The following is a 27188-nucleotide window of genomic DNA, read 5'->3' on the forward strand; positions in this document are numbered from 1 at the left end:
TTAAGATGTAAGTCTTCCCATTTCAATGTTACAGTGACCATAAAAAAAACAACACTGAACGGCCTTAACAAAATTATTCAAGGTTTTTTGCCAGGAAGACCAGCATGTTCACTTTGGCCGGTTTTAAACAAGTACGCTGGCTGACTACATTGCCCGAGGCACGTTAAAAAGTCTCTTGGAGGGTGAGCTGCTTGCAGGTATACAGACTGAGGTACTTTCTGGCAAGCTGCGGTAATAGCTCTGTGGCGCTTGGAAGTTTTCTCGTAAGGTGTGACGCTCGCAAAACTGTCATTATTGGTTATCGATTTGCTATTTTACAACTTGTCTTCACGTTAGTAGTATTGGGACTCTGAAGACGACTGTGTAGATTGGTTGCGTTTCCTCTTGACGTAGCCACTTTTCTTCGACATCACTTGCACAGTCCTAAATCATCTCTCCTGAAGCCGAAGTAGTCCCATATTGCAAACGTGCTATTCTTTTTAGGCACAAATAGTTCATTGCTTTCATCCTCTCCCGCATCTGCTATTTATTTTTCCTCCATCCACGGCTGCGGAGTTGCTAACAGGACGCATGTGGTCCTAATCCCAGCTATTCTGACTAACTTTGTAGGATTTTTTTTTTAAATCCAATTTTCAACCAATATATGAGTGTAAATTTATCAGTAGTTCTGACAGAGATAATTATCTATCTGAATAGACAGTAAACAAGATCTAATGACCATGAATGTGACCTCCACATTTAGTGTGGGGATTGTAGTTAATACTCGCACATGTACTATTTTAATCGCAAAAAAAATTATTTTTGTTCTCCATGTTGAATTTTCCAAAACTTCTATCTAAATTATGTTTTCAGGCTCCAAAATGCCTTGTCAATGAAAATGACAATATCATTTTCTGGTGAGAAAACAAAAGATGAAGAAAGCTGATATTCAAGGTTAGAAAGGTGTGTAAAATCTGATCCTACATGGCTAAAATGTCTGAACTTTTCAGTGGTAGTGTTAGTGCCCAATGCCATGTTCCTCTGCCAAATGTATTTTTGGCAGAACCACTGCATACCTGCTGCTGTTCGGCCATGGAGTGGATGGAGCTGAAGGAGGGGTGTGTATGTGTGTGCTGGCTGGTCATGGCTGGCTCAGCGAGGGAGAAGCCCTGGGCAGTAGAGGAGGAGGAGGAGGAGGAGGAGGAGGAGGTGGAGGTGGGCGGACATCCTGAGCTGCTTACACCTGAAGAGAGAAAGACAAGAGACGTGATTAAATTGGGAATCCCCAACATTCTAATCATTCAATACCCTTCTTTGTCCTTAAAAGCTAATTTATGGGTTTTTGTTTAATGGGAAGAGGAAGGGTTGACTTTTTTGGAGGTTGAAGATTCCATGTAAAATCCAGGAAAGGCAAGTTTGGCCAAGGCACAGGTAGGCATCATGCAAATTACCAATTAGTTGTCGAAAAATACAGAGAGACATGTCTGCTGTTGTATACTTTAATGTGAGGAGTAGCCAAGCGTTGATCACTAAATTGAACTGCCAACAACTTCATGAACATAATAGGATCCATGACTGCCAAACAAAGTTTTGACGTACACCTTATGTGGTCCTTGTGTGCATCTGCTAATCAAGACCTAAACCTCTTTGCTTTGTGGTATGATACTGCAAATAGGGCCTCAAATGACTAAGTATTAAATGTATCAATGTTTAGGATTGATAATCAACCTTAGTACTATCAGAGGCATCGACAGTTCAGTTATCGATTCCCACACCAAGCCAGCAGGCGTAATGGTTATCTCTCCACAGCAAACATGTTGCTCTTTATGTTGTGTTTGTGTTTATTTTGGCTTATAAACTCCCCTCAATGTTTGGCAAACTCTACGTACAGACAAGTGTTGTTCCGATACGATACTGGTATCGGCAGAGGCCCCGATACTGCATTAAAACAGTGGTATCAGTCACATGCCGATACCATTAATTCTGACGCTAATATAGGACTTTGGATGCAGCATCTTGTGTCTTGCTTATGCACGTCATTCACTGATGTGTAACATGTTCACTGCATGCCGAGCTAAGATATCCTATTGGCCCTTGAATGCTCTGCACCAATAGCAGGACAACTTTTTCATGTTGAGAAAAAAAACAACAACCTAGGTATCGGTCACAATAAATTTTGAGATTAGCATTACGCTCTAACGACAAGGTTCCCCCCCGGTGCTTCATTAGCCTGGCGGCCCGCAAGGCTTTTCTTGCGCCCTGGCAGGAAGTGCCATGCCGAAGGTAGAGAATTGGACCCTATCATCCAATCGCGGTCATGCATGTTGATTACATATTTATTAGTGCTGTCAAAGTTAAAGCATTAACTGATTAATTAATCACAAAAAAAATTATTTTATTAATTTTGGCCATAGATGATCCAGCGGATGGCTATGTTTAAGATAGCACATGTTGCGTTTGAGCAATAAACATAACTACATGCATTAAAGTAAAGCATTTAATAAATGTTTGCGTATGACATTTAGAATATTTGTTCATGTCAAAATATTGGGGTTATTTTTTTTTTCCTTTTAAATTATGCAAGTAATTGATTAGAAAAAGAGGAGGATGAGAGAATTAGTGGATCAAAAAACTGTAGAAGACGTCCTTATAACATTAAATGTCAAAAGAATTAACACATAACCGGTGCTCTTCAAATTTGGCAGGGTAAAAATCTTGATAAAAAGCCTTTTTTATTAAGCGATTAATCGTGATTAGTCAAAATTCTAAATTGTGATTAATCTGATTTTTAAAAATGTATTGTTTGACAGCTCTAATATTTATATGAGTATGTATGATCTTCTGTGTGCATTTCTCAGTGTGACAGAAATGCCGGAGTTGTTGGGGCGCATCACTGGGGAATGCTTGTTGCACAAACAACAATGCCTCGTAAGTAGCGGAGGCTGGATTGCTAACATTGCTAAACATGATAAAAGATTTAGTTATATAATATTTATATTACTGCATAATAACCTTTGTAAGTCCAACATTAGTGAAATTTGCATTGTTTTAGCAGCAGTGGTAGAAACAAGAAATAGACAAGTGTACAAGAAGTACACTGAACAAAAACAAAAAATATATGCATCCCCATGTCCACCATTAATAAGACTTCTACACAACACTGGCGTCCCACTTCACTTGATACTGCCATGCAGCAGGGGGTCATAAATCCAGAGTTTCTTTACTGAAATAATTTTGAAAATATTTTAACTAAAGTATGTACAGTAGTAGTAATTTTACTGCATGTTTTGAAAGCAGCTACAATCTACATTGTTAGTCAAAATCAAGTTCTGCCCATTTGTGAATGAAGAAATGTTTCACTCATATTCAAATTACACACCTTTTTTACCCCCACCCTCCGTGGGATATGGCAAAGATTGTTAAACATACAAACAGCATACACGTTTTGCAGTAAACATGTTATTTAAATAGACAGATATTGTTCAATCTTGTGATCAGATAGGTGAGCTAGCTGGGATGTGATCATTTCTTTTTAACTAGCTAATGGATGATCGACCCCAAAAATCCTCATTGCATTCAGTCTCTTTATATACTACTCAATTTAAAAGTCCTTGGTTCTCCTTCAAGAAGGTTAAGTTGTGCCATACAATGAATCCACACACTTCGAAAGAGGTCAACATGCTAGAGGCAAGAAGGGATAGTACTGCAACTGTCACTAACCAAGTTAATGCACGAATGGTGCTCTTTTACTTTTAAAACTATCTGAATATGTACAGTTCTAGTGAAGCAGCAGGAATTATTGTATTTTATATCTTCTCTATCAATATTATCAAAGAAAACACCGTAACACAACTGCATCGAAAAGTTAAGGACCATTTTCTTAAAAAGTATTACAGTGTTGGCAAGTAGTTGTCACTTGTGGTGTGTACTGCTAGCATACAGCCAGTTTGTAAACCTGAGCTGCCGGGTGTTAAAAGCTCGGGTCTCCCTAGAAAGGAAAATTGGTTTCAGAGGGGCAAAAATTATAAATTTTTTGTAGTTGAGGTTAGATGCTCACAGAGATCACATAAGAGTAATTATAACTTCTATGCCTTCATCTTCTTCCGGTCATCAGCACCCTACATTTTTTCCAAATGGTTCAAAGATATGAATTAGTGATCTGTACTAGAAACGTACTTTAAAAAACTTTTTTTTTTTTAACCTTTCAGCTGTGGTGAGCAGCATACTATATGTTTTCATATTCTGTGTTTGCATGAAAGTGCAGAGAAATAATTATCCAATCATTGTCACAGAGTCATTGTTGTGGTGCTCTGGGTCCTGGCCTGCTTACAGACATGACACTGCTGGAGAGAGGAAATATCTGCCTAGTACTGAGAAATCAGCACAGTCTCTTTAAGAGACTGAGAAGCACTCACAGAACTTCCTCACTCTGACATCCCCCGTCTTGTGCTGCCATTGGTTGGGCCCCTCTCTTTCTCCGTCAGCTGATTGGCTGCTGGTATCTAAGGGCTGGCCGGCCAGCACTCTATAAATAAACTCTGTGCTGTCTCAGCAACCAGCCTACAACACTCATTAGCTACTTCTCTTCCTCCTCTCTCCTGCTATGCATGTAGCTTCCAATAGCAAGGCTGGCTCTCAGTAGCAGGCTGATACACTCTCCCCTAGCAACCCAACCAACCCTACTCTACAAGCCCCACCCCTTTCCTTCATCATCCTTCCTGCTTTCTCAAACCTCATCTCAAAGTCTGCATTCTCTCTTGCTATTTATACAAATCCATGAAAGTGGTCATTCCTCAATCTAGTCTTCCCTCCTTCCCTACTTCAAAAAGCAACTCGTTTTTCTGAAATTTTATGCTGAGAGTTTTGTCTCCACCATGATGCACAACGATGCAGCATTATTTAAGACACCATTGGAAAACCACTTTGGGTAGCATGTGTATGGAGAGAAGAGTCAGAAACCAATGCTTGAAGTAGCCAATAAAGTACTAGCTCAGTGGTTCTGAAACGTTTTACACCAAGTACCACCACAAACGATACTTAGCTTCCAAGAACCACCATCGTGGCCAACTACAGGAGCGCAGTATGCCTAAGTTTTTGTTAAAACAAACAAAAAAGAGCTTTTATTCATGGGGGCTTCCCGGGGGCCATCATCTGGTCTCTTAACCCAACCCCACAATTAATCAAGTTCCTTTTGTTTTGGTTACACCTGTACCACAACGAGACTCAATGCTTAGTGAACTTTGATTGCTTCAGTTCATCATGCTGAAATGCCAGTTTGTCCACAAAGCGCTATGTGTTTTGTTTCAACTAAAGTATAACCATTTTTTAGGACAATATGTTTTCCCAGAGACTATCACGAAAAACGATAGATGGTATTGTTAAAGTTTTTTATGCCACCTGCCACGGATCGGTGTCATCAAGTCTGCCCATCTCCATGCAAAATGACGGCAAAAAGATTCAGCAAAACAGCGGGAATTTCAGTGACAACGCGAGTAGTATTAGTCAGGCCATTTCATCCAAGTCAATACGTGTACTGATATAGTCTCATACGAAGTTTAGTTAATGGTTCAAAAGCATGTGCTTTGGTCAAAATTATAATTTTTTTGTTGACTTCAAGAAGCAAGCAGTTGGGTTGCCAACGTCATCAGGGACAGTGAGGAAAAAAAGGGATGCTCTCACATTTACCATATTTAGAAGAGTGTTTTGTGCTTTAATGGAAGATGCAAATAAACATTACTAGGATACAAAAATTATAATTAAACTTTACATAACTTTTATCTTTAAAGAAAGAGCACCATCTAGAGGAGTAAAATAATATCAGAAGTGCTTCATGAAGCTTCATAGAAAGGCCAAATTCTTTGGCATCGTTGTACAGGTGTCTACCGCTACATATTGAAACTTGAATTTTGTCTGCTACTCCGGAAACCTCTAGTTCAATTAGCTGCCAAATTTCAGCTAAAAATAAGCGAAGTGCGCATCTCGACGGCACGGTGCATTATGGGTAGCGCCGTGGTGCATTGTGGGTAGGCTAAGCTACTATACGGTCATTGAAAATGAATTGGATCCAATGGAATGAGCTCTGATTTGTAACATTTCAACCGCTAGAAAGTTGCTGTTTTTTATTTAATGTATTTTAAACATGCATAGCATGTGGTTTACTGACTTTGCAGGGTTGACTTGGAAGCTTTAAGGTGTACAGTTACGCAAAGACTGTCACCACTAATCTCCGCCATTCAAATGACAGCTAGTTTGGTAGCTTCGCTTTTTTTTTTCCATGCATGCCAAACGTAATGCACACTTCGCTTATAGCCACAAATAAGCTGCCTGACTGGCCCCAAAAAATTTACCCGCCGTTCGGGAAATTCACGATGACCAGTCTGCCCCTGGTGTCAGGTGTCTGGTCATAATTTTTATTATCCATCTCTACCATATATGAACCGGTATAATGCTGTGTGCTGCATTCCCTTTCCCTCCAACTTCCAACTGCTGTTCCGGTACAATCTTGAATGTATTATGGGTAGAATCAAGGCTTCTCGACTATCTCATCTTCTTGGCACTCTTCTCTCCACTGTGCAGGAAATAACAATGTTGCTATTAGGACTACTCTTGTCATGTCTGCTAGTCTAGATTTTGCTAGTCTCTTTTTTAGAAACATATGCAACTTTATTTATAAAGCAGATTTCATACACAAGGCAACTCAATATGCTTCACAGAAAAGCATAACCCAACCACAAACAGATCAACTGAAGATATTCACAGCGACATTCAAATATTTGCAAAAGGGGTCGGAAATGTCATTAGATAAAGCGAAAACATCACTAAGACACAAGTTGTAGCTCTTTCTGCCTACCTTTCTTGTACTACTAGCGGCCATAAATGCAAACTTAAAAGCACAACTTTCAAAATAAAATCCCCACATACTCTATATTTTACTTTGAGGGCTGGTGGACAGACCGGTGGCGGCACCTAGGCCGTATTTTGCCCTGGACTGCTGGTTTCGCAACAGTTTATAAAGACAGTAACGCTATCAATAGCCGGGTTTACATGGAGCCATGTAATCCGAATGGCCAAACATAATGAAAATGGTCCATATAAACACATCAATCAGAATGAAAAGAATGAATCCGATTGTAATTCGGATTTCACAGGAGCGGATTATCCCCTTTTGCCAATCAAGCATCATGAAATCCAGTCCGGAGGTGTCCAAACTCGGTCAGGGGCCAGAGTCCTGCAGGTTTTGGATATTTCTCTTCTCCGACACACCTGAAGCTCATCAGCAAGCTCTGCATAAGCCTGACAACGATCCTGTTCATTGGAACAGGTGCGTTGGAGTAAGAGTAAGAGTAAGTAAGATACACCTTTATTTATCCCCACAGTGGAGAAATTCACAGCGTTACCGGCAGCAATACACATCATCACACATCATATATAAATAATATGTATCACAAAAAATACTTATGTATCCTATAGTTAAATAAAGGGCAGGGAAACATCCAAAACCTGCAGGATTCGGCCCTTGAGGACAGAGTTTGGACACCGCTGATGTAAACAGTTCAATCGGAATGGCAAAGCTGCATCTGGTATGTGCATGCTTGGTCTTGACGTAAATGTGTCGTGACGTCGTTTCGGCCCATTAAAATGGCGGCGTCAAGACAAGAGCTCATCTGCGAGGGGAGAACTTGTTTTAAAGTGTTTGGAACTTGTTTTTAATCAAGATGTTATTTCAATAAAAGTGTTAAAACTATTACAACTACTGTGCTATTTCCAATTATGCCACACAACTTTCTGTAATATCACTACAGCCATCTGAAAAAATAACTCATGCAAATTCACTCTGCTTCATTGCCATGTGTTGTGTGTGTACAAGTGTGTATGACACCCGCCTCCCATAGCAGTGAACAAAAAGACTGAAAGGTGAGGAGAGAAGCACCGCAACTGCATGTTTATGATGTACACTTTCAAGGGTCACCAACATTTTTTTTGAAGCTGGCGACTGATTAGTGCAAAGGGCTACTACTTTGATAAACACTTCTGAAATAATACATTTGTTCAAATTAAGTTTAATCACAAGTTATATGTTGTGGAGTTACTTCTCTTAGTATGACAAACACACCGTGGGGAAATAAAAACAATGTCAGACAATATCATTCCGGTCTGGGAGCACCCAACCAAAAAGGGGCCACCGGTGTGGAGAATGGTGAGGAAGTTGTGAGTGTGTTATTGTTTATATCTGTTTAACTGTCAACCAAGATAGCATTTAGCAGCCAAAGTAACAGTAACAAACATCGGGCACCAGACTGACAAGCGATATCCAAACTTTTTTTTTTCTTCTGTTAGAGCAGGAAGAGCTCCTCTTCTGCGTCCGTCGCAGCAATTAAGCTACATGTCAATGCTAAGCACTAAGCTAACCTTACCTGCTAGCTAGCACATTTTACCACGGAATTACAAAGTGCTTGAGTGATTCTGTACACTTTGATAGACGTCTGGCTGGAATCATGTTATAGTGGACTGTATCCAACTTTTCACAGCAAAATGGTTGGCAAATTAATAAATGTCTAGACTGTGGAGAGAAAAACTACTCGTTAAACTGAACCAGAAACAAATTACTATAAGCTATGCTTATGCTATTTGTCAGCCAGATATGACACCAGACATTAGTTGTTTATGTCACATCTTATTATGAATCACAAACACGGTAGCTGGCGCCAAAATAGGTAAACAGCAGCCTGAGACGAATAGTACACACTACGCACAACCGAATGCCCTCTTCACCTTCGCACCTTCAACCCCTGCGACCCCTTAGCGAGTCGCATGATGCATTCAAGGACGTTCGGAAATATAATCGTTCAGCAAAACAGAACATTATGTGTATCAAAAAACAATATACATAACCAATTCGCTATGGTAACTAGTATAAAATAATTATAATAGCAGCACTGCCACTCCCTTACAAATTTACAGGTAGATAAAACTTTTTCTTTTTTTTTCTCGCTGTCATCCTTGTTGCGCTGCCTTTGCTTGGACAGAGTAACCAGAACGAACAGTGAGCTATCAATATTTTTTTAAATTTCCAAACAAATGATAGTGTCAGTCGTAATCACGCCAAAATATTTAACTAGTACTGTACTCCCTGCGACCATCAGCCCACATCTGTCCAAAGTACACTCTACTTATCCCTGCCTTTTGCCTGTTTCCTTTCACAGTGGTTACTTCTATGACCTCGCAGACAATCGGAAATTACAGAACTCATGTGTATGATGTGCTCAACATAAATAGGCATGCAACAATATTCAAAGATTATTTTGCATACCACCAGAGAGCCCTGAGTATCACACTTTGAGAATCACTGTACGAGATGGTGGAAGTTAGAACAATTTGTCAGGGTGTACAAAAACACAATCCACACACAAGCAAACATTACTCAACATCATGAGGACAGAACTCAGCGTTTGTCAGGAGCTTCTGCAGACTCACCTCTCATTCTCAGGCTACACCTCAATCACAGCCAAACTGCGTCACCATATTACAGAGGTCATTTTACAATATGAGTCTTGACAAAAATGAAGATGTTTAAGAAACAAGTGGTAATTCAACTAAATTATCAGGCAGACCAGTGTTCCCCAAACTGTACTGAGACGAGGTGCATTACAAAAATCTCAAAGAACACCACCCAAAAAAATGATACAAAAAGTGTATAAACACTCAAATAATGATGGATACACAGGCTGACTTTTCCTACTGACATCAAGTGGAAGAACACTTCATTACGCTGTCTGTCACAATATGTGTTTGTGGCATAGACGATCAAGTAGTAAATAATCTTCAGACCAATGAAATGAAATTGGAAATTTCCTGAGGCACACCTGGTGATCTCTCACACCACGTGGTTGAGACTCACACAGGTAAACTACTGAAAATGTAAAACAAACATTTCCTGAATAAGCACATGGCTTGACATATTCATATAACACAAGATACGACTGAACTGAGTTGCAAGTTAAGAGCTTATCTTGTACACATCATCTAATATAATTGTTTTAATTAGTTATTCTAATGTAAACACCTGTTATTTGCATTCCTCAAGAAGCATATACAGTAAATTTCCCCTACATCGCAACCTGTGAAGCCCTGGTGAACTCCATGCCATAGAGAGTTAAGGCAGTGCTGGAAAGTAATGGTGGCCACACAAAATATTGCCTTATTGACTTTGGGAATTTTTACTTAGAGGTGTACTCACTTTTGTCTCACCATGTTGAACTTTCAGTGACCAGTATGAGAGTGTGAGCGTTATAACACCAAATTTAACACACCTGCTCCCTATTCACAGCTGAGAATTTGGACATTTTCACTTAAGGGTGCACTCACCTTTGTTGCCAGGGGTTTAGCTATTAATGGCTGTATTGAGTTTCATTGAGTTTCATTTGAGTTTTTATTAAGGGAACCATAAAGTTACACCATGATATAAGCTGTATGCTGACTATTTTTTATTGTGTCAAAGTGTCATTTCTTCAGTGCTGTGCCATAAAATCATGTAATTAAATATCTGCAAAAATGTGAGTGGTTTACTAACTTTTTTTAGATATCGTATGTGAAAAGCATAAAAATCTGAACATCATTACAGCCAGCCACTCACTATTGCCGACACACGTACGTATATGTTAATTGTATGTAGCATTAGCAGCTCACTGCAGACGCAAGCAAAGCAGCAATCACTTGTGTCATCGTTATTATTCAGGTGATTTGTATCATGGCAAAACCAGCTAATCTGTAATGCTATTAAAGAAGATGCACTTTGAAAGTAGCAATAATGTTAGCAGGCATGTATCATCATAACCGGAAAAAAATATAACAGTCCAAAGTGTCTTCATTATCCCTGAGGAGGCAATTTATTTTGTATCTTGTGTATAACTTCTAAAAAATACTCAGGGCTAGTGCACTATTGTTAACCTGTGTTTTACATTTGTTGCACTTGAGTGAAAAGTGTTATATTTTTCTACATTTATTGTATTACATTTTTCTTATTTGATTTGCATGCCAATATAATGTTGGGATTATGATTTTCAATATCAAAAATGAAGAGGGCTTATTTTCATATTGTCAGGCATGTTATTTTGAAAATGAACGTAAAGAAACAGGTATCAGGAAGAATTGTATTATATTTGTTTCATTCCACTGCTGTCACATACATTCTCATTGACCATTTGTAATTAATTAACGTGAGATGTATATTCATGAATTCATTTGAACATTTACACAAATATTTACTCAATTAGTTTCTTATATATAGTCCATGTCTCTCCAAGCTTTCATCTGATCTCTTACATTCTCAGAAGAATTAAGTGTCAAAATGGATGGATGTCATAACATCTTGATATAACATATTTTCTTTGAGGAGGTTTAGAGAAAACAATATTTTCTGAGTTGATTTAATAAAACTTGAGTTGCAAATTGCAAACAAAAATTTTTTTTCTATCAAAGTTACATTTAAACTATCAGTTTCTCAAATGACATCATAATATCCAAGTTACGTACAAATTAGTTTACCAGGTACTGAAAGAGTACTTTTTGTCTGTTTAGATACTTTATGTGATACCATATTCTTATGACATGCTTTACAATCTGATTCTTTGTTTTAGTGACCATTTCTTTGAGTAGCAACATGACAAGTGTTCCCAGAAATCCAGAAAGTCTGTCAAAATGCTGAGTCTGGTTGGAATGGCCACATCAACCTGAGTACAACATTAGTCAGGTTTCTATCCAAATGTTTCAAAATTTGTATGCAAATTTTGTGAAAATGCGCAAAATGGACATGCGACTTATGCCCGTTTCCATCCGCTCTTCTTTTGCGAATATGCTCCGCGAGATGACGTTGTAGTGACGGAACTTTGGGACAATGGGGAGTTCCAGGTGGGAATGTTGGTTTTGACGGACTGAACGAAAGTAGTTTGTCATGTTGGCTTCCCTCCTGTATGTAAGTGAATTGTGTCGTTACATTGAGAGCTGATGTTAATAAAGCCATCTAAAATTGCATTAATGTTTTTTTTCTTTAAATAATCATTAAAAGAATCGTGTTTCTTCGTCTCCCCAAACATATCTTACTTTATCATCTGCCATTTATTGTGACTACAAACGTGCGTGTGACGTAGTATCGGTCAAAACGTGCGACGTATATCCGGTCTTGTAGTCGCTTATTCGCAAAACCGGTTTCTATTGCCAAAATGCGCATTTTCCTTTTTTTGATACGCTTCAAAAACCACCCCCTCCAAGCGTAAAAACTTTTTTGTGAATTTTGGGCCTTTTTTATTTTATTTCTGCCATTTCCATTAAATTAATTTTTGACCGTATTTACTTATGTAAACGCTGCGCCATGTAACATTGTGTTTTGTAAACATGCATGTCATTTGATGTCATGCTTTATGCGCATACGCATCACATCACATTTATATTAGAGCCCGACACGTGACCATATTACATAAACATTATGCCACATGACATCATGTTTTGTATGTGTACATGTGTACACATCACAAGACACATTGGAACTAACATTTGTTTTTGTTAAGCCATTTGGGAACGCCTTTCAATAAAAATAAATCCCTCGGAGTCACAACTCATTGACATTTTATACACACACACACACACATTGAATTTTATTTCTGCATGTACCAAAAAGCATTTTACACTTGGCTGATGCTTACTTTCAAATAAGTACTAGTATCTATTTGTACTGGTATTTAAGAAATCCAAATCCAACCGCACTAAACGAAAAATGCAAGTTCTGCAGATGCCATTGCGTGTAGTATACTTGATTGTGCGGTCAACTGTCCTCGTATTAGAGACAAAAATCCATCATGTTTCTTTTGAGGTGCTTGATGTGAGGTACCCCACATCGGCGGAAGTGACGCATATTTTGGACGATCAAAATATTAAAAAACGTCAATTTTAGAATTAGATTTTAAAACGAACAAACTAAAATAAAATAAATTTTAATCGTATCCGTTCCTGCTTCGTTCGCAAGACCGTATACAGTCAGAGGACACAGAGGAGGAAGCGCCGGAGTCGTCTCGCCGGTCGCCAAAAAGTGGAGTCTGAGAGCCAGACAAAATAAACCACAGGGAAACATAAATAAATTTACACTGCAGTTTGGGTTTTATTTAGCACACTTTCCTTCTTCCCTTCTAATAAACTTGTTGACACTCACGTTCACGCCATCACTTCCGCCTTCTCCATCTAACAGTGCGCCTCTACCACGCACGAGTGATCAAATGGAACACACCAGCAGTTTCATTTATTTTGGCCGCGAAGAGTCATCGGCTAGTCGTCCTCACTCACCGGCCAGCTGAAGGCTTCCTGCGGTCTCTAAAGCTGCTATACCCGAAGCTGGAGCCATGACCATCGGCCGGCCGATCGGAGGCTCCGTGCTGTGGCTTTGCTGGAGCGCTGATTTAAGTGGGCGGCTGGGTGTGCGTCGGCCGCAACCCGCAAATTATTATTTATTTTTTACTACGATCATTAAAAAGTCATCCACTAGTAGGCCTCTACATACTAAATTGTAAATATTGTTCAGCGATGTTCTAAAACAATATTATGTTTATTGTATATACTGTGTTTTTATAACTTTGGCAATGGCTGGAGCGCACCGCCTCGGAACGGTTGCTCCGTGATCTGTTTCTTCGTTACAATAAAGTAAAACAAAAAAATTTAAAAATGAAAAGCAGTTTCTTCTTTGATTGTTGCATCAAGTCTTTCCGGTGCACTGCTGTTGATATAGTGCCTCCATAATGGCCCAACGCTGCAACTGCAGGTAAAATATGTTGCTGCCAAGCTGGAGCGCTGCGGCTGTGTTGAGCGATATCAGTCGCTCAGGCTAAAGGCGGCCGCCTATAAATTTCCTACATGGGAAAAACCCTGCCTTAGTACGGCAGGAATTGACTCTGACAAGATAAGCATTAAAATAATGACTGCACAAAAGGTGATTCTGTAATACTTTAGTCCCACTTTAAGTCCTTAAAGTTGTCCATTTAACTGGATGGGGCACAACTGCCATGTTGAACAATAACGGAGAGAGAGGACACCCTATAAGACAGACTTTTCTTGATATTTATGGGAGCTGAAACATTTTAAAAGGACAAGAGTTCTGCTGTTGCATTGTTATACATAAGTTGTAAGCTGAATACGCACACAACTGTAATAACTTGCAACAAAATGCTAGTTGAAGAATGGGAAAGCTATCCCACAGCGGTGTATGACCAGAAAGAGGTGGTGGTGCCAGGCTCTTCATTGAAGAGCTGTACTTAGCCAAGAGCCTTGCATGCTACTGAGACTCCTGATTATTAAGTGACTATATTGTAGTAAATAAGTATTTTTTTTTTTCAAACTTCAATCATCAACCAATCTCCCAAACACCAAATGAGAATCAATGGTAATAGCAAAATAAGCTGTTTGGCATTGACAGAGAAGACTTGGTTTCATGGGCATAAGTTACTCACATACTCAGCGCTACTGCTTATCCCATCATGTCCCCTACAAATGTAGCAACATTTAAAAAGAAAATACAGAGGCTTTCCATTGCTGTAAGATTTATTGAGATATACTGTAATGCTCCATTAAAAGTATTGAATATACAAACATTTTAAACGGTAAAGGGTGATAACAAGAGCTCTGCTATGAAACCATTCAGTAGACTTACATTCTGACTATTTATTTATAAAATTATTTATTTTTTCTGTTGTGATGCAATTAAGGAAGTATGGATACAATACAGCTATAACACATTAAATGGTAATTCATGTATGAATTTAAAAGTTACTTTTTTTTATATAACGACCTTACCGACCTGACTGTTGCTGGGCTGTTCCTGTTTTGCTGTTCTCTAAAACTCAAATTCAGCATTATGCAATTTCCTTGTGCTGCACATTATTTTTTTTTGTACATTCTCGAGTGGGATGGCGGTCTGATCTGATAAAAGTTCAGACATCTTTGTGTTGACAAAGATACTCGATACACTTTTGATTCACTGGACTACTTCTATTCGTATAATAAATACTGTAAGGAGTTTAATCTATAACAATTTATATACGTGTGTTGTGCAGAATTTGAAAGCAACAAACAGCATAAGTGGTTGTTGTGTCATAACTCTCCATCTACCTCACATTATAAACAGTGGCAATATTCAGGAACCACAGGTCAGAATCAGATTAGGACCAATTGTACAATGTAATGACTTTTAGTACAGAGCTGTATCAAATATTCTGCCTTTACAAGAGTAACATGGTTCAGTTTTGACTGAAACAGTCAGATGTGCTTTAATTTAACACCATGGTTATGAATACAGCTTTTGTTTGCAGAGGTAAAGAACTGTATCCCATCATAATAATGAGCTGTATTTTAATATTTTGCACGGTTTATCTCACGAAACGTTCATACCACTCTGATTAAACATTATCAAACAGTCAGAAACATAGTTCAACTTCAAATAAATACAGAATACTGTATTAATCAATGTAGCTGTTATTGCAACATGTATATTTAAAACTATTGAATCATTTGTCAATTTAGGTTGACAATGTGTGTTCCTCACAAGGCTATCTATGACCTTTGACCCCAGCTACTTAAATTTGTATTCAACATAAACACACTTCTCTTTATCTACAGGGGTGGGCACTTAAATGAAAAGTTCATTCTGTCAATGACCCTTTCAAAACTGGAAGATTATCAATATTCCAGGTATGCAAGGACATGTAAACACTTTTTTTTTTTCATGGCTGTATGTTGTTCTGTTACTGTAAAGATGACCTTTATGGTAGTGAGACTGGGTATACCTGACAGCCACAGTCACGGACACAGTCACAGGGTTAACCTTTGAGATTATATACAAAGTACAGTATTTGGGGTCATTTTTGACCAAACTAATGCATCTAAGGACTTTTAAAGACTTTGCCAGGGCAAGTCAGAAACTGTGTATGGGGCGGATGTGGCCCATGGGGCCAGGGCCATACAATACTCGTCAGGTCTAGCCAAACGAAAAGTAATTTAGAAAAGCTTGAAGCTGATCAGACAAAGTGAAAGAGCAGTGACAACAATGTTCGACCTTTCACTCAAATATCCATCCATCCATTATATGAACCGCTTACCCTCATTGAATGAATATGAATAAATGAGACAATCAACAAAGCTTTGATGATCAGGTGAGACTTGAAACCTGTTACAATGCTTACATGAAACCTCTATAGATATGGGTGAACATCATTTTGGTGTGGTTCTCAAATGAGTTCCAAAGGTTGTTGTGTGGTGCTCATTTTTTTCCCCGACCCACCAACCTCATGGATGAAATTAAAACTTACAGCACATCTGGTAAAAGTAGAGCCCGAGGGCCACATGCAGCTCATCCGCAGCCTTTATATTAAGTTAAAATAAAATGTCAAGTATGCATTGCTTTTATTTTTTACGTACATGTGTGCCAACAAAGCAAGCAAATAAAAGCAGAGACTTGTTTTAAGCATTGCCACCTTAAACATATTGTAACTATATTTAAGTGATATTAAGTCTCCAACCACTAGCAACTATTGTTTTTAAATGAATAGCTCCAATGCCAATTACGGTCCTCAGGTTAGCAACAATCTTATTTCATGCATGCATTCGGAGTGGCTCGCCTCATTCACATCAAAATCAGGGTAGCGCACACAGTCCTTGACATTGCAGAAGCGGAAATTGACTCGCTAGGGTCCATGTGAAAGACTGGCATGCGCAAAGTGCATTTACACAGGTACCGGTAAACTGCAAGACCTCCCTTTAAGAATATAGTCGGCTGCGCATGTGACGTGAGCATTTCGAGACCGTGCATCCGTGTGTGGCACCTGCCCCCAATAGTTGTGCCGTGCGGTAAAAGGGTGCTATTAAATCTTTTTAAGACGATAATAATAATAATAATAATTCGTTCAATTAGTTGATTTATACAATGATTGGGAGGAATTGTCCCACACTGTTGTCATGTTTATGAATGAAATACAACGACATCCACCACACATCCGCAGAGTGCCGAATCTGGCTGCCTGTGCGTTGATCTTATCCAACAAAATTACATTACAACACAAGTTAGTCCTGGTTTTTACGGAGTCTAACATCTCGTCTACTTTTTGTTAGCAAATTGCCAGATGCACTGGGGGTGCAGCAGCCCCGTCCGCTGAAATGCCCAGGAAGGTGCACTGCAGTCCTAAACACGAGACATAGACGACGAGACTTGCCCAGGCACGAAAATGATGATGCGCCTGTTTTAACGCCAGGAGCACAGGCACCTGTCTATGAAAATAGAGCCCTGAGTGTTTACTCATTGCAAAAAGAAATAAAAACAAATTGGGTTAAAAAAACTGGTTCCAACTTCAAACAATGTGTGAATGAATGATGACTCATTCATTCATTATTCATAAAGGAGAAATAACTTGTTTTGAAAACAAACAACAAATCATTGAGAAGCTGGGTAAGGCAAACTTTACATACTATCTCAATAACTTCAATTATCAACGTCAATAAACATACAGTACAAGATGATATAGCATGTGATCATGTAAAACTGATTGATACAAATAAAAAGAATGGGGAGAAAATGTGACAAAATTCTAATACAACTGGGTAGTGATACTGCCCCAGGTTGTGGTCACAAGACTCACCATCCAGATCACCACTGCCCCTCCAACTAGGTGTGCCAAATTGTTATGAATGTTTTTTACACATTCTGCAACATGACTCCTTTTACATTTAGATAAGGTACTTCAGCATTTACTCCAGACAGTGTAATCAGTGAAAACAATATCACACTTTCTCTGTAATTTTCAGATTGTATATGCACATGTCCATTTATGAATTAATGATCATCATATCTGAGATGAGCGTCAAAATATTTTATATATTTTATAGTGGGCAACCCAACTTGCTACTTGAAGCCAACACGAAAGGAGGGCGAAAAAAAGAAAATGTTGTGCTGATGTAGTTTGGTTTACATATAGTTGTTAGTAAGATGTCAACAATTATGTAGTCTTCTAGTTTTGATCAAGGTACGAGTATGACACGTTAAGCTATGAGACTAATGGTACATACTCAAGTGCGAATGAATAATGCTACTTTGAGCAAAATATTCACTATGTCCTTAGTAATCCTTTAAAGAATACAGTCATTTTGCATGGGTATGGATGGACCCTATGAAAACGTGACAAGATCGTGACATAAACTATCACAACTTTCACATAACCAATGGCATAAACTATCACAACTTTTATATAGCGCTCCAGACGTCATGTGACTTATCCCTGTGTGCATGGCAGGATAGTAGTCTGCATATGCAAATACAGCTGAGCAAACGAGTGTTCCTGATTGGTGGGCTGTTTTCACGCTCGTTCCCGGTTGGCTGCTTCCTCGAGCGTCAGTTTTGAATGTTGTGTTTACGTAAAAACTTCAGACCATGTCTTTAATCTTTAAAACAGGATCGTGAGATAAACTATCACAACTTTTATATAGAGCTCCAGACGTCATGTGACTTATTCCCGTGTGCATTTGTTTTACGCAGCCATGTTGGCAGGATAGTAGCGGCGGTTGGTGAATGATTTACAATGGAGACCAGTGACAAAATTTGAGTTTATCAGTCAACATTCCATCCAAGTGAATTCACATCTCACTTTGAAGAAAAGGACATAATGAGATACATGTGCAAACTGGGTATGCCGTAGTCTTGTGTTTTAGATGAAAATCAGACTACATTTGCCAAATGCTAGAAACTCCAAAGAGTTCCAATACTCTTAACTTCCACTGTATTAAACCACTAATGCAGAACCACAAATATGCGGGGGTTTTATAAAGACAATAATGCTCAGTTTTGAATGACATTGTAAACATTGCTAAATTATAGCAGTTTACATGTAGTTGCAAGCCATCTGTACCGTAATCGGAATGGTGATTACAAATACAAAAACAGGACTGTCCTTCTGTAATGTGTATGAAAACAGAATGAAACACTGAGGTCCTGGGTGTTTCACACATTGTAGGCTTTTACTAATTTGAAGTGGAATATGCAACAACTCTTATAAAGCATCTCATTTAATTAAGCAAAAACAAATGCTATATGAGCTAAAAACAGCAATGGTCTTAAAATTACAGCGAAAAGCATAACTTAAAACTATTATAATTGGCAGACGAAATAGAAAATCGAGCATGTAAGGTTATGGTTTCTATGTGTACATACAGAAGCTCACAAATATGAGTACACCCTTCAATATGAGTAATGTTAATACTACATATTCTCAAGGCACAATACTATAGATATTAAGTGTAGTGTAGTCTCTGTACAGATTGCACAGTTACTGTCCTCAACTCTGAATACACAATAGTTCTTGTCTAGCTAGCAATACAATACAATACAATACACATCTCAATCAATATTGATTCAATGCATATTTTTCCTAATAATTTTTTCCCCAGTGGCCAACATGACAGAATTGTACCCAAAGAAACCTAAGTTAACATCACAAATCAATAAATACATTTGTGTGGTCCTTTCAAGCAGAAACCACATGAACATGATAAATACGACGGGTGGTTTTACATGTTTAAAAGGCATACAGGTACAATACAGATATATATATAGTGTATTTATTTTCCCAGCTAGTTTGACAATTTTCAATGAACTACAATTAGCGCTGTACTACTCTAAAGTTGTATCCAAGTTTAATTTATGTAGTAATGTCCCTTCAAAATACATAATAAAATGGTTGCTGAAATATGCACTCAATTTTGTGAGGTACTCAGTGTTTTTCCTGGCCCAAAATGAGGCAGAAGTGGTATGATCCTGACCATGTTGGGTGACTACAGATACCAGGCATCGGTTTCGGTGCCAATACCAGTCTTATTTTAAGGAATCGGTACTCGCGGCGGTGACCTATACCATTATCGGCCGCCCTCCTGCAGCCATTTTATGATCAGGGACTATAATGAGAAATTATATGAATACAAAAGTTGCCATTAATTTTAGCCATTTTTTACAATCATTAAAAATTAATCCATTAGTACATGTTAAATTGTAAATATAGTTCAGCGTTGTAAAACACTATTATGGTTATTGTATATGCTGTGTTTTTATGACTATGGCGATGGCTGAAACGCGCCACCTCTGCCTCACAACCAGGAAATGGGCGTGTGCAACGGTTGCTCCATGATCTGTTTCTTCTTCGGTAGATTAAAGTTAAAAAAGGAGAAAAGAAAGCTGTTTCTTCTTCGGTTGTTGCTTGAGGTCTTTCGGGTGAACTGCTGTTGATATATCGCCTCCATAATGGCGCAACACTGCAACTGCAGTTAAAATGCGTTGCTGCCGAGCTCAATCAAGTCAGGTCAAGTCATCTTTATTTATATAGCTCTTTCAAACGGCCTTAGCCAACAGGCAACACTTGTGGTTCCTGGGGGCTACCTGGTGCTCTGCACTCTCCTCCTTAGCTCACGCCGTAGGTTTCCATTGGGTTTGAGATCTGGGAACTGAGATGACTATGGGAGGAGCTTGATTCTTTGTCTGGTGAACCTTCTCTGCAATTTTCAGTATGCTTAGTTCTGCAATAAAATTAGATTTTATTATAAGGCTTTTAACACATCTTAACCTCATGTGCCAATAATTATGGAGGGCACTCTACTGTACATCTGAATTACACATTAAATACAGACCTCAAGTTGATGCGGACCTGTAGCAGACATACCGGTAAATTACTATTGAACAATAGGTATTCATTAGATAGTTCAAAGAAATCCAAGTAGAAAAAGACCTGATCCATTCATCCATCCTCCAAACCACCAATCCAAATACTGTACACACTATTATTTCTATGCATGCCTTGGATGCACCAGTCAGTCTAACCAGCTTTTACTAAATGATTTCTATCTCACAATACCAACAAATACTTTAAATGTGAAGTCAAACAAAAACTTTTTGGGTGATTGAAATTTTGTGTTCCCGTATTTTCTCAACTAGTAACGCCTACTACTGTACTGCTACATTCTCTAACTTTCCCAAATTGCAGACAAAGCCTGTGCTGCGGTCTTTAAAACCAAAAGAAGTCGTGAGAACTATGTTTAGAGGAAACAAATCGCTTAAATAATAAAACATACGACACACAAGACACACATCGGGCAGAGTCTACACTTGTTTGCTCGAGTACACCAGACAGTCTGCTTTAACCAAGCTGTGTAACCTGGTCTGTCTAACAACAACGAGGAAACAAGTACGGAACAATTAGTTCCCCCCTCTGAATTGAGCACAATATTGATATGAACCGAGAATAAACGTACATTCAAAGATAATTTACAGTTAGCTCAGTTACACTTAAAAAAAAAATATATATATATATATACAGTATATATTGTTGTCTTTTTAGCCTCTAAATGACGGGACAGCTGAAGAGTTGATAGGAAATGGGAGAGGGAGGGAATAACCTGCAGGAAGGGACCGCACGTCCCGGGAATCGAACCGGGGTCGCCTGCTCCGAGGACGAGCCTCTACACATGGTGCGGGTGCTCAGCATAGTAAACTGACCATCGCCCCAGCTCAGTTACACATTTTGGGTTGAAAACGCTGAAGTCACAAGTCTTCATGAAAATAGTAGGGAAAGTATCTTGAAACATTTGTGCCAATATGAGCCTCCCTCAAATGAACACCTTCCTTTGACTGGACTCACAATGCCCCTTGAGATTGAGCAAATAAACTTTACCAGCCACTATTTGAGGAAATGCAGTATAAAGATCCCCCCCAAATAATTATGAAACTTAAATATCTACCAATGTTCAAATTTTCAAATGATCACTTATAAAATATTCGTGGGAAATCACATTGTACCATCACTGGTGAGCTATTTTTAGAACAAGCCTACAGGCTACTCATTTGGTCTTTTGGAGGTACCTAGTGCCCACACGCACCACGTTGGTGACCCCTATATACGCTACAGATACAAATTGCAATCCTAACAATAATAAAAGCATTGCAGCGCAATTTCTGTTAATTTGGGTGACAAAAACTTTAAAAAGTTGACGAAAGTTTTAAAAATAAAACAGAGTGTTAACTTCAGAAAACCAAGTAAAACTAAATGACACAAGCATTAGTGCGCTTGTTACACTTCATAGGTCCAAATGATGGAAAAATTGTACAAAATGTTAATGTAAATAGTGTTCACATGCTAACAACCCCGTCAGAACAAACCTGCTGACAATTAATGGACCTTTCAAAAAAAAGGACACCAGTTAGAAACAAGAACCTATTTAAATTTGAGGTAGCCAGGTGTCCAAAGCTTTTTTGGCTACAAAATACCTTATGGAATGCGTTAATACACAAACATCACCACAGTGGTGAGATTCACACACAACGGCAATGCAACTTGTTGCAGAGTTGCTTTATCACACTAATATACACTCTGGCTGTGTGATGATACATTCAAGAAACTGAAACATTAGCAAAAAAAAAACAATCAAAACTATACTAAGTAACAGCTACATCAACTAAGTAAGCCTATTCATAAATACAAATGATGAATTCGATCAATTGTTTCAACTGTTTGCGGTTTTAAAGAACATGGACATCAGCTAAGGGAAGCTGAGGTATATCCATGCAGACATCTGTTTTGGCAACTGCTCCAGGCCACATTATTCTGCTCAATATGATGCTGACAGGAAGATTCAGCGAAAATTTCTCCAACCTACTTGAGATTTGAATTTTAAAATATATTATTTTCTCACAGCTCATCAAGGAACATTTGTAAAATGTCCATCTCTAACACTAATCGTTATTGCATAATTGCATTGAGAAACATACACATGCATTGCTTTGTTTGTTTTTAAAAAGTGTTCAAAAGTGCATGTTCGTGCACGTTTGCATGTGTGTGTGTGGGAACTGACTTTTATTGTCACGATGGAGGGAAGAGGCGATCCAGGGTTGTGATTGGACCATTCTGCAAGGGGGCACAGTCTTGTCCTCCACAGATGATGATGTGATCACCATGGAAACACTTGGCAAAAGGTCAATCCAGAAGGGAAACCCAATCAATCAAATGATTTCACAGGTGGGCAGCCTTTGTGGGGGTCTTCAGTAACCTTCATGAGGTGTTTTCAATCCCAGAGTTTGCTCTATCAGTTTGTCCAACTGACTCAGTCAATCTTGAAATGGTGGGAAACCAACCAATCAAATGAAAAGGCACCGTCTTCTCTAGCTTGTTTCTTTGTTACTGTGGTTTCTAAGGCAACCAATTGGTGTACAGGCAGCTTGTCTATCTTAAGTAAAAATATAAAGGATGTAAAGAGTTACACTATAGCTATAGAGATATCATTCTACATATATATTCTCTTCTCTGTGGTTGGGGGATGTGGGTAATATTTGGTTAGTCAGGGTAGCTTTTACATGGAAGTTTGCACTGCTCCAGATTGCTGGTAACTTATTTTAGGTAGTCGAAAGTAGGTCCTACTATTCTAGAATATTAAAAGATTTCTACTCTGTCATGGATCCTAATGGCATAATGGTATGAATGTTGTCCTGGGTAGGATTAACCCTAAGTAGGAAAGAAGCAGTTCATCAGACATGTTTAATTTGTAATCCAAAACGGTATTTTTCTGTCCAGTGCAACCGTTAGCAATAAAATCCAGTGCAGCAGGTATTCCCAGGCTTGAAAGACATCCGTCAAAATTATTCTGACCTATCTCACTCAAATTATTCATTTGAATATGTTTGTATAACTTTTGATTTTCTGTCTATCCTCTTGTAAAACACAATTAGTCGCAATTCCTCTGGAACCAGGCTACCCCAGCTTTCTGCAAAATGGGCTGATGGAAGGGGGTAGAAGAGAAGGAGGGGAGTTGAATTTCTAGCTTTCTGCTTTTACCCCATCCCTTCCTCTAAAAATAGGTCCAATTACAGATGCTTTCTGGGGGACTGGGCACTGGTTGGTGTAGGACAGCGTAGAGAGAGGTTATCTCTCGGCTTAAAACCCTGACACTCACTGTCATCTACTGGCAATGTCACAAAGACAGTGCAGACAAAGCTCCAAGGAGTCTTCAGGGTTGTGGTCACTCAGCAGCCCATCGCCTGGCTACAGAGGAGGATGGATGGCAGGCCTCGGCCAGTAAAATAAGCCCCTTAATACCACCAGAGAATAAAGAAAAGCCCACGCACTATCTGAAAGCTGGCTGTCAACTAGCAGTTATACAAACTCGAGGAAACCAAAAAAACAGTCCACTTCAACTTGTATAATTCCACAAAAAAGTTCCTCAGACAGAATATCCACACTCGCACGGCAACGACGTGTCAGGTGGGGTGAACCAAAGACGAAAAATTGACCGTTTTGAATCCAGTACTTTGTGTTAAACGCCGAACGTTCCCCGTGTAAACCACACAGGACGCTAGCGACCTGCCCGCCTGTTGTTTCCAAGCTGTGACACAATCCGATGTTGTGCGAAGCACAGCTCGCTCCAGGAAGAGGTAATTAATCACAATCAAACACGGCGTCTTGAACGACACAATCCCAAATTCCAGACTCGTCTTCAAGTCCACCAAATGCAGTTGAAGTTCCTGAGTTTGCTGTCAGATACCCTGGGTGCCTTCTTGGCGCGACTCTTGCGGCGCTTCCGCTCCCCTTCCGTTCACTTTAGTGTCCTCGCCTACTTTGCCGTTGTGCCCTTCTGGGTATTAAATAAGTTTAAATCAGGGTTTTTTGTAATCCTTCGAGGTGGAAACCTTCACAAGGGCAATCTAGAGTCATGTTTCTTGCCCGTTTCCCTTTGCTTCACCCAGTGTTTCTCCGTTACAGGGAATCTGTGCTCTCCTTCTCACAGCTCCCCACCCTGCGATTAGGACTGTACCATATTGCACAGCGCGAAGGTGAGAGAAGGCGCTCTTTCGCAGCCCCACGTATCACTGCTTTTATCAGCAACAGTGACGCAATTCAATAAAGCTGACGTTGGCGATGAGTATTCTTACTTCAGATAGTACAAAACTGAAACTGCAGACTGTTTCGTGAAGTGGATCTTAACATGACAAATGCATTTGGGCAAGCGGGGCAACAACCCTCTCCGTGTGCTCGAAGTAGCCTCTTCCAAATAGACCTCTCTCTCGTCCTGTCCATTTATAGTAACAACGGAGTATATTTACTGGAACTTTATATTCACATATATAGACAACATTAAGTTAGACCCATGCCACAATTTCAAGAATAAACTCCTGCTCTATTACAACCACTTGCTGCAAATCTAAATGACAATTTAAAAAAAAAATCTCTATAATAGTCATTACAATGAAGGGGGAAGTTGTTATATTTTCAATTAAGTAAATTTACAACAGCTATTTATGCTATCCGAAAACGATCACGTGAGGTACAAAAATATTAAGAAAATAACCTGTAGGTTTAAGAACCTTTAACGCATGTGCATAACATATATAATGTACTGGCATAAATAAACTTGCTGTGCTGAAGGAAAAATTAACATTTAAAGACAAAACACATCTATGTGAAATTACAACCAACAGTCATAATGATAAAAGGGGCAACAAATAATACACAAAGCCTCTTTTTTTATTCAGTTACAACCAACAGTCATAATGATAAAAGAGGCAACAAATAATACACAAAGCCTCTTTTTTTATTCAGTCTTCTAAACGGTTTCTACTTCTCTGTGCTGGGGTGAGGGCAGCCTCTCCCTCACTCAGCACGCACCCTCCCACAGGCTCTGTTGCTACCCGACGCCATGGCAGCTGCAACGCCATTGGCTACGTAAAGTGTAGTCCCCGGCTGTGATTGGACACCGAGTCGATCTGTGGGAGGAGCACTTGGCTTGGTTTCCCAGTGTCTCTTCAAACGGCGCGATGCAGGAATGACGCGGAAATAGTTTGAGGATGTCAGGTAGAATTGGAAGGAGGGAGGCGAGGGAGGGGGGGAAAACTGTCGGGAGCATGGAGAAGAGCAGGGCAAAGGGCTTCCATGCGCACATGCTCACTGATCTGATATGTGACTTCCCCTCACTAACCAGCCAAAGCTAAAAGTTGTTCCTGTTGCTATCCGAGCATTCCGGCTAAATCAGGCACAATGCTGCCTGGGAACAGCTCAGCACACAAACAGTGTCATAAACCAGCTGACAGCTCCACGGCTTAAAGGGAAATTCACCCTCAAATACAATTCACGCAGCATAGATAAATGTGTGTCAAATTCTTGTTGATTCATTTGCTATTTAGTGACACTAATCTTTTGATATCGTTCAGCTTATACAGTCTTAAAATAGAATGGTTTGCAAAAATAGAGCCTCGACCTCCTATCATAATACGGTCATTGTGTTGATTAAATGATTGGTGGAATACAACTAACCTTTAAACATTGTCCATTAAGCTGAAACAATCAAATGACTTGATATAATTTAGTGATGATTACTAGGTCAGCACATGTAGCCATTAGATAGTATTTTAGTTTGAAATGTCCTTGAGTTTACAAAGATCCAGACTAAAGTGTCAAAGTTCAGCACATACGTCTACAGCATTTTAGCTTGAATTTCGGCAACTTTCTTTTGCAATCGGCTCAAAACCTACAGTCGGAATCATACCACTCCCAAATGCTGACAAACAGCTGACAAGTCATGGCTAAATAAAGACAGCATGGCCTAATAACTTACTATAATTATAGAGATCACATTTAAAGGCTCATTCTCATAAAAACACATAAACAAACAGGAAGCAACATTCAAAGCCTATTTAAGATAAGGTGGTAATCACACACAGATGTATCACTACAAGGGTGGTCTGCTTATGAAATACCCAAAGCACATCTCACAGAGTGATTGACTCTGTCTAATCTGATTGTATAGGAGCAAAGACCCAGAATAGATAGACCTCCATTGTTCCACAACAATTTGCCAAGTCATAACTGTGTTCCTTTCATAAAAATCTATTTTACTTCCTAATTTCTTCACATAAAATGACTTTCTGGCTAAATAGTGTAGAGTTAGCTTGTTGATGTCTTTGTCTCAACTAGCTTCTTGACACATAACATGTAATCCATTGTTGTCATTTGATAATCTATCACCTTGATAAACAGAAAATATATTTTTGCATTTACGGAAAAAACACATTGAATCACACCTAACTTTGTTTGTACATATGATAACTTTATTACATACTGTATATACCGTATAATCTCAGCCAAGTATTTGTTTCACAT

The 27188-nt window shown here is 39.0% G+C and overlaps 1 protein-coding gene across 2 annotated transcripts in view; it reads right to left on the reverse strand.

Annotated features, from left to right (window-relative positions):
* The window catches only part of LOC147171986 (dual specificity tyrosine-phosphorylation-regulated kinase 1B-like), a 64087-nt gene that overhangs the window by 14248 nt on the left and 22651 nt on the right, over positions 1-27188 (reverse strand). Inside the window, exons 1-2 of one of the 2 annotated variants that reach the window (XM_086078831.1) lie at positions 22894-24837; positions 1056-1222 (exon numbers count right to left, since the gene is read on the reverse strand). In XM_086078831.1, coding sequence (XP_085934957.1) covers positions 1056-1222; positions 22894-22996 — 270 coding nt within the window. In that variant the 5' untranslated portion in view covers positions 22997-24837. Of the gene's footprint in view, positions 1-1055; positions 1223-22893; positions 24838-27188 lie in introns of those variants that run through there. The other variant, XM_086078832.1, reaches the window with a different exon arrangement.

The sequence above is a fragment of the Leptonotus elevatus genome, chromosome 6 (genome assembly GCF_054856555.1).
Source record: "Leptonotus elevatus isolate MCC_2025b chromosome 6, RoL_Lele_1.0, whole genome shotgun sequence".
Taxonomy (NCBI): Eukaryota; Metazoa; Chordata; class Actinopteri; order Syngnathiformes; family Syngnathidae; genus Leptonotus; species Leptonotus elevatus.